General features: G+C 41.2%; 1 protein-coding gene across 20 annotated transcripts in view; it reads left to right on the top strand.

The window, feature by feature from the left end:
* Positions 1-13,971, top strand: part of OBSCN (obscurin, cytoskeletal calmodulin and titin-interacting RhoGEF) — a 705,115-nt gene that overhangs the window by 70,677 nt on the left and 620,467 nt on the right. For all 20 annotated transcript variants that reach the window (XM_077490633.1, XM_077490622.1, XM_077490628.1 and 17 more), the window contains exons 4-5: positions 2,418-2,678; positions 10,668-10,973. In XM_077490633.1, the coding sequence (XP_077346759.1) occupies positions 2,418-2,678; positions 10,668-10,973 (567 nt within the window). The remainder of the gene's footprint in view (positions 1-2,417; positions 2,679-10,667; positions 10,974-13,971) is intronic.

Genomic DNA, 13,971 nt, shown 5'->3' with positions numbered 1-13,971 from the left:
CGGGAGCCGCCACTCGCGGCATATCACCATTGATATAGGCACGCTCAGTGCGCCTGCGCGCCGCTGTCTATGGCGCATGCGCCGTAGACAGCGGTGCCTGTCTTTCGGCAAATATCTCCTAAACCGTGTAGGTTTAGGAGATATTTCTTAGACCTACAGGTAAGCCTTAATCTAGGTTTACCTGTAGGTCAAAGTGGTTTGTAAGAGTTTACAACCACTTTAAATCACAGTTTATCGAATAAATATTACTATTACTATTTTTATTCTCCAGTATTTTAATAGCTGTCAATCTCAGGCTAACCAGGCTAACATTAACTGGCTTGCTGAAGTACAAAGAGTGCATCCTTTGGTGTACTCTTTCTTCTCAAGAAATCATTTTTATCTATAGCTACAACCAGAGCCGATTCTGTATGTATAGCCCTGCTATAGAGTGGCCTAGTCAGTCTCCAGACCTTAGTCCTATAGAAAATGTATGAAGGGAGAAGTAACTTCGAGTTGCCAAGAGACAGCCAAGAAACCTTAAGGATTTAGAGAAGAAGAGAGGACCAAAATCCCCCCTGAGATGTGTGCAAACCTGGTCACCACCTACAAGAAACGTCTGACCTCTGTGCTTGCCAACAAGGGTTTCTCCACCGACTACGAAGTCATGTTTTGATTGAGGATCAAAAACGGCAACTCAATTTATAACATTTGTTTTATGTGCTTTTTCAGGATTTTCGGTTGATATTCTATCATATCAGATACACCTATGATAAAAATGATAGACCCTTCATTTCTTTGTAGGTGGGCAAACTTACAAAATCTGCAGCGGATCAAATAATTATTTTCCCCACTGTAATATCACTGCTCAGATGTCTGTTTCAAGATTTTAACCCTTTTTGTTTTTTTTTATATAACACAAGGCTTTTTTGGTGTTCCCTGCCCTGAGCATGGAAAGGTAGAATAAACCTGGAGCCTCTAAAGATCTGTAGTGAGTATATATATTTTTTTGGCTCAGCAAGCAACAAGACGCAACTTATAATTCTATATTCATCATCCCCCGTCAGGATGCCATGGATTCCCGAGACATCATAAAGTCCTGCTACGTAGACATGTATTAGTTATTAATAACTGAAACGCTGGAGAGATGGCGATACCAGCCGGCTAAACTAGGAACTCTACAGCATGCAAAACCCATCCTTCCTTGTCTACAGAGATAAACTGCTCAATAGGTCCTGCCCACTATATTGTCAAAAGTATTGGGACACCTGCCTTTACACGCACATGACTTTTAATGGTGTCTTAGTCTGTAGGGTTCAATATTGGGTTGGCCCACCCTTTGCGGCTATAACAGCTTCAACTCTTCTGGGAAGGCCGTCCACAAGGTTTAGGAGGGTGTCTATGGGAATGTTTGACCATTCTTCCAGAAGAGCATTTGTGAGGTCAGGCACTGATATTGGACGAGAAGGCCTGGCTCGCAGTCTATGCTCTAATTCATCCCAAAGGGGTTCTATCAGGTTGAGGTCAGGACTTTGTGCAGGCCAGTCAAGTTCCTCCACCCCATACTTCCTCATCCATGGCCTTATGGACCTTGCTTTGTGCACTGGTGTGCAGTCATGTTGGAACAGGAAGGGGCCATCCCCAAACTGTTCACACAAAGTTGGGAGCATGAAATTGTCCAAAATGTCTTGGTATGCTGACGACTTAAGAGTTCACTTCACTGGTACTAAGGGGCCAAGCCCAACCCTGGAAAAAACAACCCCCACACCATAATCCCCCCTCCACCAAATGATTTAGACCAGTGCACAAAGCAAGGTCCATAAAGACATGGATGAGCGAGTTTGGGGTGGAGGAACGTGACCAGTGCACAAAGCAAGACCTCAAGACCAAACGATATGTCTGGTGAAAATCCAATACAGCTCACCATCCAAATAACACAAAGGGTGTGACCGCCCTTTACCTACAAAACAGCATCAATTCTTCCAGAGTAGACTTGCACACGGTTTTTGAAGTAACTCGGCAGGTAGGTTGTTCCAAACATCTTGGAGTACTAAGCACAGATCTTCTGTGGATGTCGGAGGCCTCAAATCCTTCTGTCTCTTCATGTCATCTCAGACAGACTCCATGATGGTGAGATCAGGGCTTCTGAGAAATACAATCAAGGTAATTCCCCATCATGCCATACCATCAGGGAGGCGTGTGATTGGCTCCAAATTTATACTGCAGCAGGACAATCACCCCAAACATACAGCCAATGTCATTAAGAACCATCTTCAGCGTTGGGGAGGGAGGACTGCAGAAGGCAAAATATATGCAGAATAAACTTCAGCTTTGCTACAATTATTAGGATAAAGTTGCTCAAATTTAAATTTAAATTTTTTAGATAAAGAAATCTAGATTTCCTTTAGTATGTTGAATTCTCTGTATTTCTCTCGCAGGGAACTTCATCAAGAAGCTCCCGCGGAGGACGGCGGTCCCGGTGAACGATACGGCCATCTTCTGCGTCGAGCTGGACAACGACTGCCAGAAATCGAGGTGGATGATCAATGGTGAGGAAGTGATGCCGGGCGGACGGATCTCCATTACTTCTGTGGGCAAGCAGCACACCATGATCATCCGAGAGTGCCAGAACTCCGACGCCGGGGAGATCGCCTTCATCGCGGATGAGTGCAAAACCTCCACCAAGTTCACCGTAACCGGTGAGTGCGGATTACTTCTCACTGAACTAACATAAAGGAGCACACAAGCTCCGCCTATAGAACACGGATGTTATATCTATATTAATATTATTATTATATTTTTTTATTATTTTTTATATATATATATATATATATATATATATATATATATATATATATATATATATATATATATATATATATATATATATATATATATATATATATTTTTTTTTTAATCAGTAGTATTGTTATATATTTTATATTTTACATATTAATATTTATTATTATAATTATTATTATTATATATTTTCTTTGTTAATATAAATATAAATATATATATATATATATATATATATATATATATATATATAGATAGATAGATAGATAGATAGATAGATAGATATATATATATATATATACCTATATATATTATATTTTTTTAATATATATAGCATTATATTTATATTTTATTTTTATTTTTATTAAATAAATATATGTATATATATATATATATATATATATATATATATAATTATTATTATATATATTATTGTGGGATTGGATTGTAAAAAAGGAGCGCCTGAGCCACAGTTTTACTGTCCCCTAGCCACCCACCTGAATGGTAAAAAAATTTTTTTTATTAATAAATACATTGTAAATAAATAATACGTAAATCAATAAGTAATACATACATAATAAATACTAAATATATAAAAAAAAAATCCATGTAAATAAATATTAAACAAATAATATAAAAAAGGAAATACAAAATAAATAAATAAACAAATACATAATAAATAAATATGTTGAAAATGTTTTTTTATAAAAAAATTATAAAAAATGAATAATTAATTTGTTCATAAATAATAAATACATACCAAATATGTTATATAACAATAAATAAGTAAATAAATAATATTAATTAAATACATTACAAATACAAAATACGTAAATAATAATAAATAAATAACAAATATATTATAAATAAATAAAAAATAATAAAAAATAATACATGCATACATAATAAACAAACCATTAGAGATCCCAGCATGACTACATCAAATTCTCCATTTCAATAAATAAATAAATTAATAAATGCATAAATAAATAAAATTAATGAATAAATAAATAACAGATAAATAAATACATAAATTGTAAGTAAATAATGCATAAATAAATAATAAATACACAATAAATAATACATCCAAAATAAATAAATATAAATACTAAAAGAAATAATAAAAAAAAATACTAATTAATTAATTAACTAATAATCAATAAATACATAATAAATACAAAATAAATATTACATAATAACTTATTCATAAATAAATAATACATAAATAAATCTAAATTTTTATTTCATTTAATTGACTAAAAGATGACAATTATATTATAATCTGTATAATCTGGTCCAATTTCCAAATCCTAATGAAGTTCCAGCCTCCTTTCCCGAAACATAACTAAAGGGAAGAAAAACAACCCAAGTCTATGATCAGATTTAGCTGAACACTGCAAATTTAAATCTGACCTCCGGCCTTCCCCAGTCTTGCACAGCTGTAGCGGCTCCTCTCCTCTCTCGGTCAAAAAGGGCTTCCTCTGATTTCACTGCACACTGTGAGCTTCTCACAATGTGCATTAGAAGCTGCAGCGAGTCAGATAGAGCCCCGCTTCATTTCCTGGCTGGAGGACATCCAGCATCATCTAGTGCTTTCCTCCCTAGACTGTTCCAGTCCCCCGCCCCCTTTTATTAATTGGATTTCAGTTCTATCAACATCACATGTGGGTCTGGGAACACCCACTCCAGACTAACACCTATTAAGGCATTTTCATATTTGCATAACTCCTCCCAGGAGCCCGCCCACTGCTTGCTTCAGCAGTGAGGGCTGAGAAGAGATATTTGCATAACTCCTCCCAAGAACAGGCCCACTGCTTGCTTCGGGGCTGAGAGATCCCGAGAGGAGATATTTGCATAACTCCTCCCAAGAGCCCGCCCACTGCTTGCTTCAGGGCTGAGAGCTCCTGAGAAAAGATATTTGCATAACTCCTCCCAAGAGCCCACCCACTGCTTGTTTCAGGGCTGATGCCTCCTGAGAAGAGATATTTGCATAACCCCTCCCAAGAACAGGCCCACTGCTTGCTTCGGGGCTGAGAGATCCTGAGAGGAGATATTTGCATAACTCCTCCCAAGAGCCCGCCCACTGCTTGCTTCAGGGCTGAGGCCTCCTGAGAGTAGTACTGAGGCCAGGGTGCTGTGATGTTTTCAGGAAGCAATGTACAGGCTCCTCCCACCAGCCATGATCTGCCTGCATTGCATAGAGAAGCACATAGATCTAGGGATGACATCACTGCATATGTAATCAAAATAGAAAAGCTTTATTTGAAAATAACATTAGCATGTTAATGGGGGGGGGGGGGGGGGGGGGATGAGGAAAGGAACCAGAGAAGGCAAAATATAAGCAGATTAAGCTTCAGCCATAAGATTGGTCAGGCGATAGTCGCAGGTGACAAGTTTCTCAGTCTTATAACCGGTGTAGACAAATCAGCGTGAATGTCACAAGCTCCTCTACTTCTCGGGTTGCAGAGGGGCGATGACGGCTCGGTGTTGTGTGTCCGCCAACTGTATGATCCACCGGTGACTCAGGGACATGAAACCCGAGCATGCGCGGCTATTAATACCGACTGTACCCGGCACAGCTCCACCGCATTGCATCAGGCAGCAACCATCATACGTGGACAGTCGGGGTCCGGGCCTGCAGATATCGGCAAATATATGGCAACCGTTTTACATACTGAAGCATTTGCAAATCCGTTCAGATGGTTTTGCGATGCAGGATGGTTCTTCCCAATGCATTGCTTTCTGGGAGGAGCCTGGATGTATGGGGGGGGGGAGGGGGGGGGCAACAACAGCCAGCTGGTTAACTTGTGTCACCATAGAAGAAATGCTGCCGACACACCATGGATCTATATAATAGTCCAAAAATCGATTAGCCGTTCGCCTAACAGAGCAATTTTCTAATTTTTCAGTTAAAATCTGCATTTATTTATTTTTTTGCTAGAAAATTTCTTAGAAATCCCAAACATTATATATATATATATATAATTTTAACCTCTTCCGGAAGTACGTCGGTACTCTGACGTCGAATACCGTTGTTATGGCAGCTGATAGAAGCCATAACCCCGGTATTTTTAAAAACGGCAGGGCGGTTCCGCTTTCGGATAAAAGTGGTCTCTGCGGCGGATTCGCCGCAAGATCACTTTTATCTGGGGCGGGAGAGGTGAGCCACGTCCCGGTCATCTCCGCCGCTTACCGGAGCCGTTCGGCAGTGCGTCCATAAAGGGCGCACGGGCACCGCCCCCCCGCCCTCTCTCCTGCCACCCTCTCTAGCACCAATAGATAGATTCATGCATTGCATTTGTTTTTGAAACACATGATTAGAGCCATAGTCTCTAATAGGCATCAAAAAAGGTGCCCTGCGAGCGCCAGGCTGGGCGCTCACAGGTCACTCAGCTGTGTTAGGAAAGCGAATGAATATTCAGTTTCTTAACACTAATCCGCCTCTCCGCCAATCAGATGCTTGGTTCTGTTACCCGTCACCTGATTGGCTGAAACGACAGGCGCTGTGATTGGACGGGAGAAGACATCGAGGAGCATCGAGGAGCTATCCTACCCAGACAGGGTAAGTGTAGACAGCGGGCGAGGGGCACACTGGCAGCATTTGATATAGCACAGTGGGAGCATTTGATAGGGCACAGTGGCTGCGTTTGATGGGCGCAGTGGCTGCGTTTGATGGGCACAGTGGCTGCGTTTGATGATCGCGGTGGCTGCGTTTGATGGGCACAGTGGCTGCGTTTGATGGGCACAGTGGCTGCATTTTATGGGCACAGTGGCTGCGTTTGATGGGTGCAGTGGCTGTGTTTGATGATCGCGGTGGCTGCGTTTGATGGGCACAGTGGCTGCGTTTGATGGGCACAGTGGCTGCATTTTATGGGCACAGTGGCTGCGTTTGATGGGTGCAGTGGCTGCATTTGATGATCGCGGTGGCTGCGTTTGATGGGCACAGTGGCTGCGTTTGATGGGCACAGTGGCTGCATTTTATGGGCACAGTGGCTGCGTTTGATGGGTGCAGTGGCTGCATTTGATGATCGCGGTGGCTGCGTTTGATGGGCACAGTGGCTGCGTTTGATGGGCACAGTGGCTGCATTTTATGGGCACAGTGGCTGCGTTTGATGGGTGCAGTGGCTGCATTTGATGATCGCGGTGGCTGCATCTGATGGGCACAGTGATGGCAATTGATGTTTTTTTTCCTGAATTTTTCAGTTGGTTGCGCCCCTCCCCCCCAAAAAAAAATTTGAGCACCAACCACCACCACTGGGCAGAGACAATCCGGTCCTTTCCCCTCTGAGGCTGGAAGTCGAGTGAGGGAATGATGGCTCCCCCCCCCCCCCCCACACTCGACTCCATACCATTGGATGACGGAAGCCACGTCAATCGTCGCTTCTGCCTAATGGTCTTAAAGGAGTATTATTATTTTTTTTTTTATTGCATTTGAGTGTAAATGTGAGATTTGAGGTCTTTTTGACCCCGGATCACCCATTAAGGAGGTCCTGTAATGTTTTTTTTTTCTATTACAAGGGATAATTATATTCCTTGTAGTAGGAATAAAAAAGTGATCCAAAAAAAAAAGGGACTGTGTAAAAAAATAAAATAAAAAAATAATAAAATAAAAAAAGTAAATAAACAAAAAAGTAATGAATAAGAAAAAAATAAATAAAAATTTAAAGTGCCCCGTCCTGCCGTGCTCACGCGCAGAAGCGAACGCATATGTAAGTCACGCCCGCATAAATAAATGGTGTTCAAACCACACATGTGAGGTATCGCCACGATCATTAAAGCGAGCGCATTAATTCTAGCCCTAGATCTCCTCTGTAGCTCAAAACTTGTAACCTGTAGAATTTTTTAAAAGTCGCCTATGGAGATTTTTAAGTGTCAAAGTTTGTCGCCATCCCACGAGCGGGCGCGATTTTGAAGCGTGACATGTTGGTTTTCAATTTACTTATCTTAACATTATCTTTCACAATATAAAATAAATTGAGCTAACTTTACTGTTTTCTTATTTTTAATTCAAAAAAGGGTATTTTAAAAAATAAAAATAAAATGCGTTTGTAAGACCGTTGCACAAATACAGTGTGACATAGAGTATTGAAACGACCGCCATTTTATTCTCTAGGCTAGGGTGTCTGAAAAAAATATATATAATGTTTGGGCGTTAGCAAAAAAAAAAAAAAATTATTTTAACTTGTAAACACCAAGTGTAGATTATAGGCCCGGTCCTTAAGTGGTTAAAGCGGAGGTCCTAGAGAATAAATTGGTGGGTTTTGCAATAAATTTTTTTATGTCACGCAGTATTTGCACAGTGGTTTTTCAAAAAAAAAAACACAATACATAACCCAATTGTTTGTTAAAATATAAAAGATGATGTTACGCCGAGTAAATAGATACCAAACATGTCACGCTTTAAAAAAAAATAGTTTTTTTATTTTTTTATTTTTTTACACTGTCCCTTTAAATTTTTAAAAAATTATTTATTTATTTTATTTTTTTGTACACATCAGTTGTGGCAGCAATAGACAGTGACAGATATTCTTTATGGAGGGATCTGGGGTCTATAAGACCCCAAACGCCTCCACTGCACTTAAAAACATTTGATTGACACCAAAATACATTGTATCTCCTTGCAGAGAAAAATATATGAATAATAATAAAAAAAAAAATAAAAAAAAAAAAAGACCTAGATCAAGGTTTGTTCTAGGTCAGAGCCAGGGTTTAGTGTTTGGGTCAAGTAAGAGTCAAAGGTCAGGGTCAGTATATTTTGGGTAGGATTTTTTTTTTTTTTTTTTTAAGTATTTTAAAAAAAAATTTGTATCAGTGTCGGTGTGTTTTAGTATTGTGTCTGGGCTGTACTACGGGTACAAACAACAACTACCCTACACATATGTGGTGTCGCTGCGAGCGTCAGGAGCAGAAGAATTTTTTTGGGGATGTTCTTTGGTGGAAGGTTATGGTAGTAACAAGAAATATACAGCTACATTTTAAACTTTATTTATTTATCTATTTATTTATTTATTTTACTATTTTGGGCCAGTTTTCCTTTGAAAAAAAAAAATAAAAAATCAGGAGATATCCATTATCATTTACCACCAGATGAAAGCCCAATTTGTCCTGAAAAAAAACACGGTATAATCCACCTGGATACACAAAGTAATTGCGATGATATGTACGGTTTTACTAACACATGTCCAAAGTTGCAAAATTGTGCTTAGGCATTAACATTTGTTTTACCCTTAGGCAGGAAGAGCTTAATAAATGTGCAAAGCTCGACACCCCAAAAAGATTAGTAATTATGGCACCTCCCCACGCATCTAGCAAACGCGCCCGCCGAAAACACACGGTACTGCAGAACCAAGCAGAGATTTTTCGGCACAATTCTAAAAAAAAATCTTGCCTGCCCCTTCATTGTGTGTTTTTTTTTTCGAGCATAAGACCAATAAAATAAATGGGCTGCAAGCAGCTTGCTATGGGGGGCACCCGAGTGAACTTGCTCCCGAGCTCAGTGTGTCTATTAACCTCATTGGATCCTTGGCTGTGATTGACAGCAGTGGGAGCCAATGTGGGAGGGAGAGTCCCCAGAGAGCCGAGGCTCCTGTGCACATCGCTGGATCACAGTGGGGCTCAGGTAAGTATTGGAGGGGGGGGGGGGCTGCTGCACACAGAAGTTTTTTTTTTACCTTCATGCATAATAATAAGCCTTTAGTACCACTTTAACCACGGCTGCTGTCATTATACTGCGGCAGGTGGGCTCGTTCCCGCAAATCGCCGTAGGTGTACGTCGGGCTCGTTTAAGAGCCATAGCTTGCCTACTACACGGCAAGGGACACCACATGCCTGGCCGGCGGCTCGCGATGTCTGCCGGCCACCCGCGATCGCGGGCTCGAGAGCCAGAACGGGGATGTGTGTATGTAAACAGACAGATCCCCGTTCTGACAGGGGAGGAGAGGAAGATCTGCTGTTCCTAGTGATCAGGAACAGCGATCTCTCTCCTCCTCCAGTCAGTCCCCCCCCCCACAGTTAGAATAACCTCCCGGGGAACGCATTTAACCCCTTGATCGCCCCCTAGTTTTCACAGTAATCAGTGCATTTTTATAGCACTGATCGCTGTATAAATGTCACTGGTGCCAAAAAAGTGTCTGATCTGTTCGCCGCAATGTCACAGTGCCGCTAAAAATCGCTGATCGCCGCCATTACTAGTAAAACAATAAATAAATAATAAACATGCCATAACTATATCCCCTATTTTGTAGAAGAGGATATAACTTTTCCACAAACCAATCAATGTACGCTTATTGCAATTTTTTTTTTACCAAAATATGTAGAATGAAGAAATTCGTTTTTTTTTTACATTTGTCTTTTTTTTGGGATATTTATTATAGCAAAAAATATTTTTTTTTTTTTTTAATTGTCACTCTTTTGTTTATAGCGCAAAAAATTAAAACCGCAGAGGTGATCAAATACCACCAAAATAAAGCTCTATTTGTGGGGAAAAAAGGAAATCAATTTTGTTTGGGTACAGCGTCGCACGATCCTGCAATTGTCAGTTAAAGCGACACAGTGCCATATCGCAAAATATGGCCTGGTCATTAAGGGGGGAAAATCCTTCCGGTCTGTAAGTGGTTAAAGTAGTTATTTATCATTAATATGAATGGCAACCCAACACGTTTCACTATGTTTGCCTCACTGGGTATCTTTTCTTAAGCAATATTTTGTGAATCTGTTACAAAGTTTCTTACCTGGAGATCCTGCCAGTAACGACACTTCCTATTGCAGGCTGAAAACACTTTGCATTTAGTGGCACTGTTGTCTGCCTCCCCTGAGCACCTCTTTATTTGGCCATTGGGCTGCTTATCTACGCATACTTTAACATACGTCACTTTCCTTTTTCTCCACAGTATTAAGGAAACCGCCTTCCAACGCCCCGATTAACCCCTTGGTGACAGAGAAAACCGACACGTCCGTTAAATTAGTCTGGTCCCCTCCCCCAATGGATCGCCCGGTGCCCATCGATGGCTACATCGTAGAACGTAAGAAGCTCGGAGCCATGACCTGGGTCAGGTGCCATGAATCGGCCAACGTGCCCGTCCCGGAGTTCACAGTCAGCCGCGTGCCAGATGAAGGGAGCTATCAGTTTCGCGTCAGTGCCATCAACAGCTATGGACAGAGCCCGTACCTGGAGTTCCCGGGAACGCTGTATCTAGGTGGGTGTTTACTCAGCAATCGCGGCAAACTGCACTTTTCAAAGTCGGGTGAAGCCTGTCCCCCCAAAAAGGAGCAGGAGCTTCTTTTCGGGCGACAAACGGGCATAGGGCATTCCCATATAAGTGAATGGGCTGCCCTATGGGACACGCAGAATTGTGTGACAATGGCCTGCCAAAATCACGTAGAGGGAGCGCTCGCTACCCGCTATGCAATAGTGTGTAAAGCGTCATATGATGTCCTCTCGGGCACATGCCTCAGGCGTGCCCCACGGGCCGCACTGCGGTGCGATCTACCAATGGTTGTGTCTGGGCACATCACTGTACCGGTCCACTGCCGGTACCATGTAATCGCTGTGACCAATCACAGCAGATTACATGACAATTGTAAAAAAAAAAGACTGGCTTTCCATTGTATACGATTCTGTTACTAGCTGTGATTGGTTACAATGATCATATGGTACAGAAAGGGCCTATCACAGTTCATCTGTACCATGTACAGATGGACTGTGTATGAAGGAGTATGAAGTACAGTCCATTGTTGACAATTGTAAAAAAAAGGATGGCTTTCCATTGTATATGATTGTGTTACTAGCTGTGATTGGTTACAGTGATCACATGGTACAGACAGGGCCTATCACCATGTACAGATGGACTGTGTATGAAGGAGTATGAAGTACAGTCCATTGTTGACAATTGTAAAAAAAAAAGGATGGCTTTCCATTCGTATATGATTGGGTTACTAGCTGTGATTGGTTACAGTGATCACATGGTACAGACAGCTCCTATCACAGTCCATCTGTACCATGTGATTACCTGTGGCCAATCACAGCTAATCACAACAATGCACACCGAATGAATGGATTTCAGTAAAAATAGTTGCTTATATCAGTGAAATTCACTGGTATAAGCAATCATAATGTGTAAAAAAAAAAAAAAAATGTCATATGGGTACAGCGGCGCATCACCGCGCAATTGTCATTTAAAGTGCGACAGCACTGAAAGCTGAAAATTGGCCTGGGCAGGAAGGGGGTGGAAGTACCCGGGATTGAAGTGGGTAAAGAAGAATTGCAGGTATATATATTTTTATATTTTTATATTTATTGAATAGTTATTTATTTTTCTCATTTTATTGAAGTAACAGAATAATGTCATATAAAGCACAATCTTTGCACAACTGGTATTAAACCATACATAAACACAGGAATACTGTCCCCTAAAATATTCATAGACAGAGGAATGTAAAACACAGAGAACCCAACAACCAACATTCTGGGTTGGGATACCATTAGAAACAAAACAGTATATTAAAATTCAAAATTAGTACCAATAGGGTCCTATCCACTAGGGCAGTGATGGAGAACCTTGGCACCCCAGATGTTTTGGAACTACATTTCCCATGATGCTCCACAACACTGCAGAGCGCAAGAGCATCATGGGAAATGTAGTTCCAAAACATCTGAGGTGCCAAGGTTCACCATCACTGCCCTAGGGATTGACTTTGCAATATACCATCAGACCATTATGGTTTGTGAAACTGGTACGGACTATGTCATGGAGAAAATTTTTTTTGGGGGGGGGGGGCAGTGAGGGTAAGAGAAAAGGGACAAAACAAAACAAAAAGGGGGAATCCCCTTGCACCTTCCTGTGAGTATCATCAGCATAGAACTATGTGTTCTATCAGAACATCTTGCAATTATTATTGAAGAATTTAAACAAACTCTAAAAAGCCCCATACACACTATCAGATTTCCTGCTCACTTTTTCCTTCAGATTTACCAAAACCATGTAGTAGAAGGGCCTGCCTGATTACATACACATTGAAATTCCTAAGGTTTGACCTCATATTATATGGTTTTGGTAAATCTGAAGGAAAAACTCAGCAGAAAATCTGATAGTGTGTATGGGGCTTAAAGAGGGATTCCACCAAAAAAAAAAAAATTAAAAGCCAGCAGCTATAAATACTGCAGCTGCTGACTTTTAATAAATGGACACTCACCTGTCCCGGGGTCCAGCGATGCCGGCGGCTGAGGCCGATCGATCGCTCGGCTCTCGGCTGCTGCCGCCACCATTCTAGGTGAGGGAATCAGGAAGTGAAGCGAATCGGCTTCACTTCCCGGTTTCCTACTGCGCATGCTCGAGTCGCACAGCGCAATAGAAATTCTCCGCGCTGTCACTGGGACCCGTGTGTGTCCCAGCAGACAGCGCAGCAGGGCAGGAAATGGCGTAGACTCCCACGGGAGTCTATGCCTGGAAGTGGGTGTAAATACCTATCTTTGACAGGTATCTCCACCCTCCTCCCCCCTGAAAGGTGTCAATTGTGACACCGGAGGGGGGGAGGGATCCGATCAGCGGAAGTTCCACTTTAGGGTGGAATCCCGCTTTAAGTCATAGTTTAGTCAACTAAAATACAAAACAAAAGAGAGTAGATAAAAAAAAAGAAAGAGAGAAAAGAGAGGGCCAGCCAGAGATTCATTCATTTACAGATAAGTATTGTATCCATGGATCCCACGTCACATCAAATTTCTTAGTAGAGTTTCGAAGAATACAGGTAAGTCGATCATTAACCATAATCCAGTTAAGTTTGTTCTTCACGTATTCAATGGGAATCATCGACCGCTTCCAATATTTAGCAATAGTTATTCCAGCTGATAAAAATATACTGTATATGTAATGAGTTTTATCGATTTTTTTATTTTTATTTTTGGGGGGGGGGGGGGGACCTCATCAGGAAACTTTTGAAAAAGTGCTGGTTCCGGGGATCTGGGGATCTACAGATGTTAACCCCCAACACTGAATATATCCAATTAAACATTCAAATCCAAACTCTGGTGACTACAGGGCACTGCCACCGAACCTGGTACATTGTACCCATCTGGCCACAACGCTGGAAGCAGATGGGTGGTATAGATATTTTTACATTCTTCCCACTTTTACCTAACTATGTATATACCATACCCATACCTCCCAACTTTTTAAGATGGGAAAGAGGGACACCTAT

This window comes from Lithobates pipiens, unplaced genomic scaffold, assembly GCF_037356315.1.
Source record: "Lithobates pipiens isolate NorthernLeopardFrog02 unplaced genomic scaffold, aLitPip1_a1.2 Scaffold_19, whole genome shotgun sequence".
NCBI lineage: Eukaryota > Metazoa > Chordata > Amphibia > Anura > Ranidae > Lithobates > Lithobates pipiens.
The sequence above is the reverse complement of the archived record's forward strand: the minus strand, read 5'-3'. Positions and strand labels throughout refer to the sequence as shown.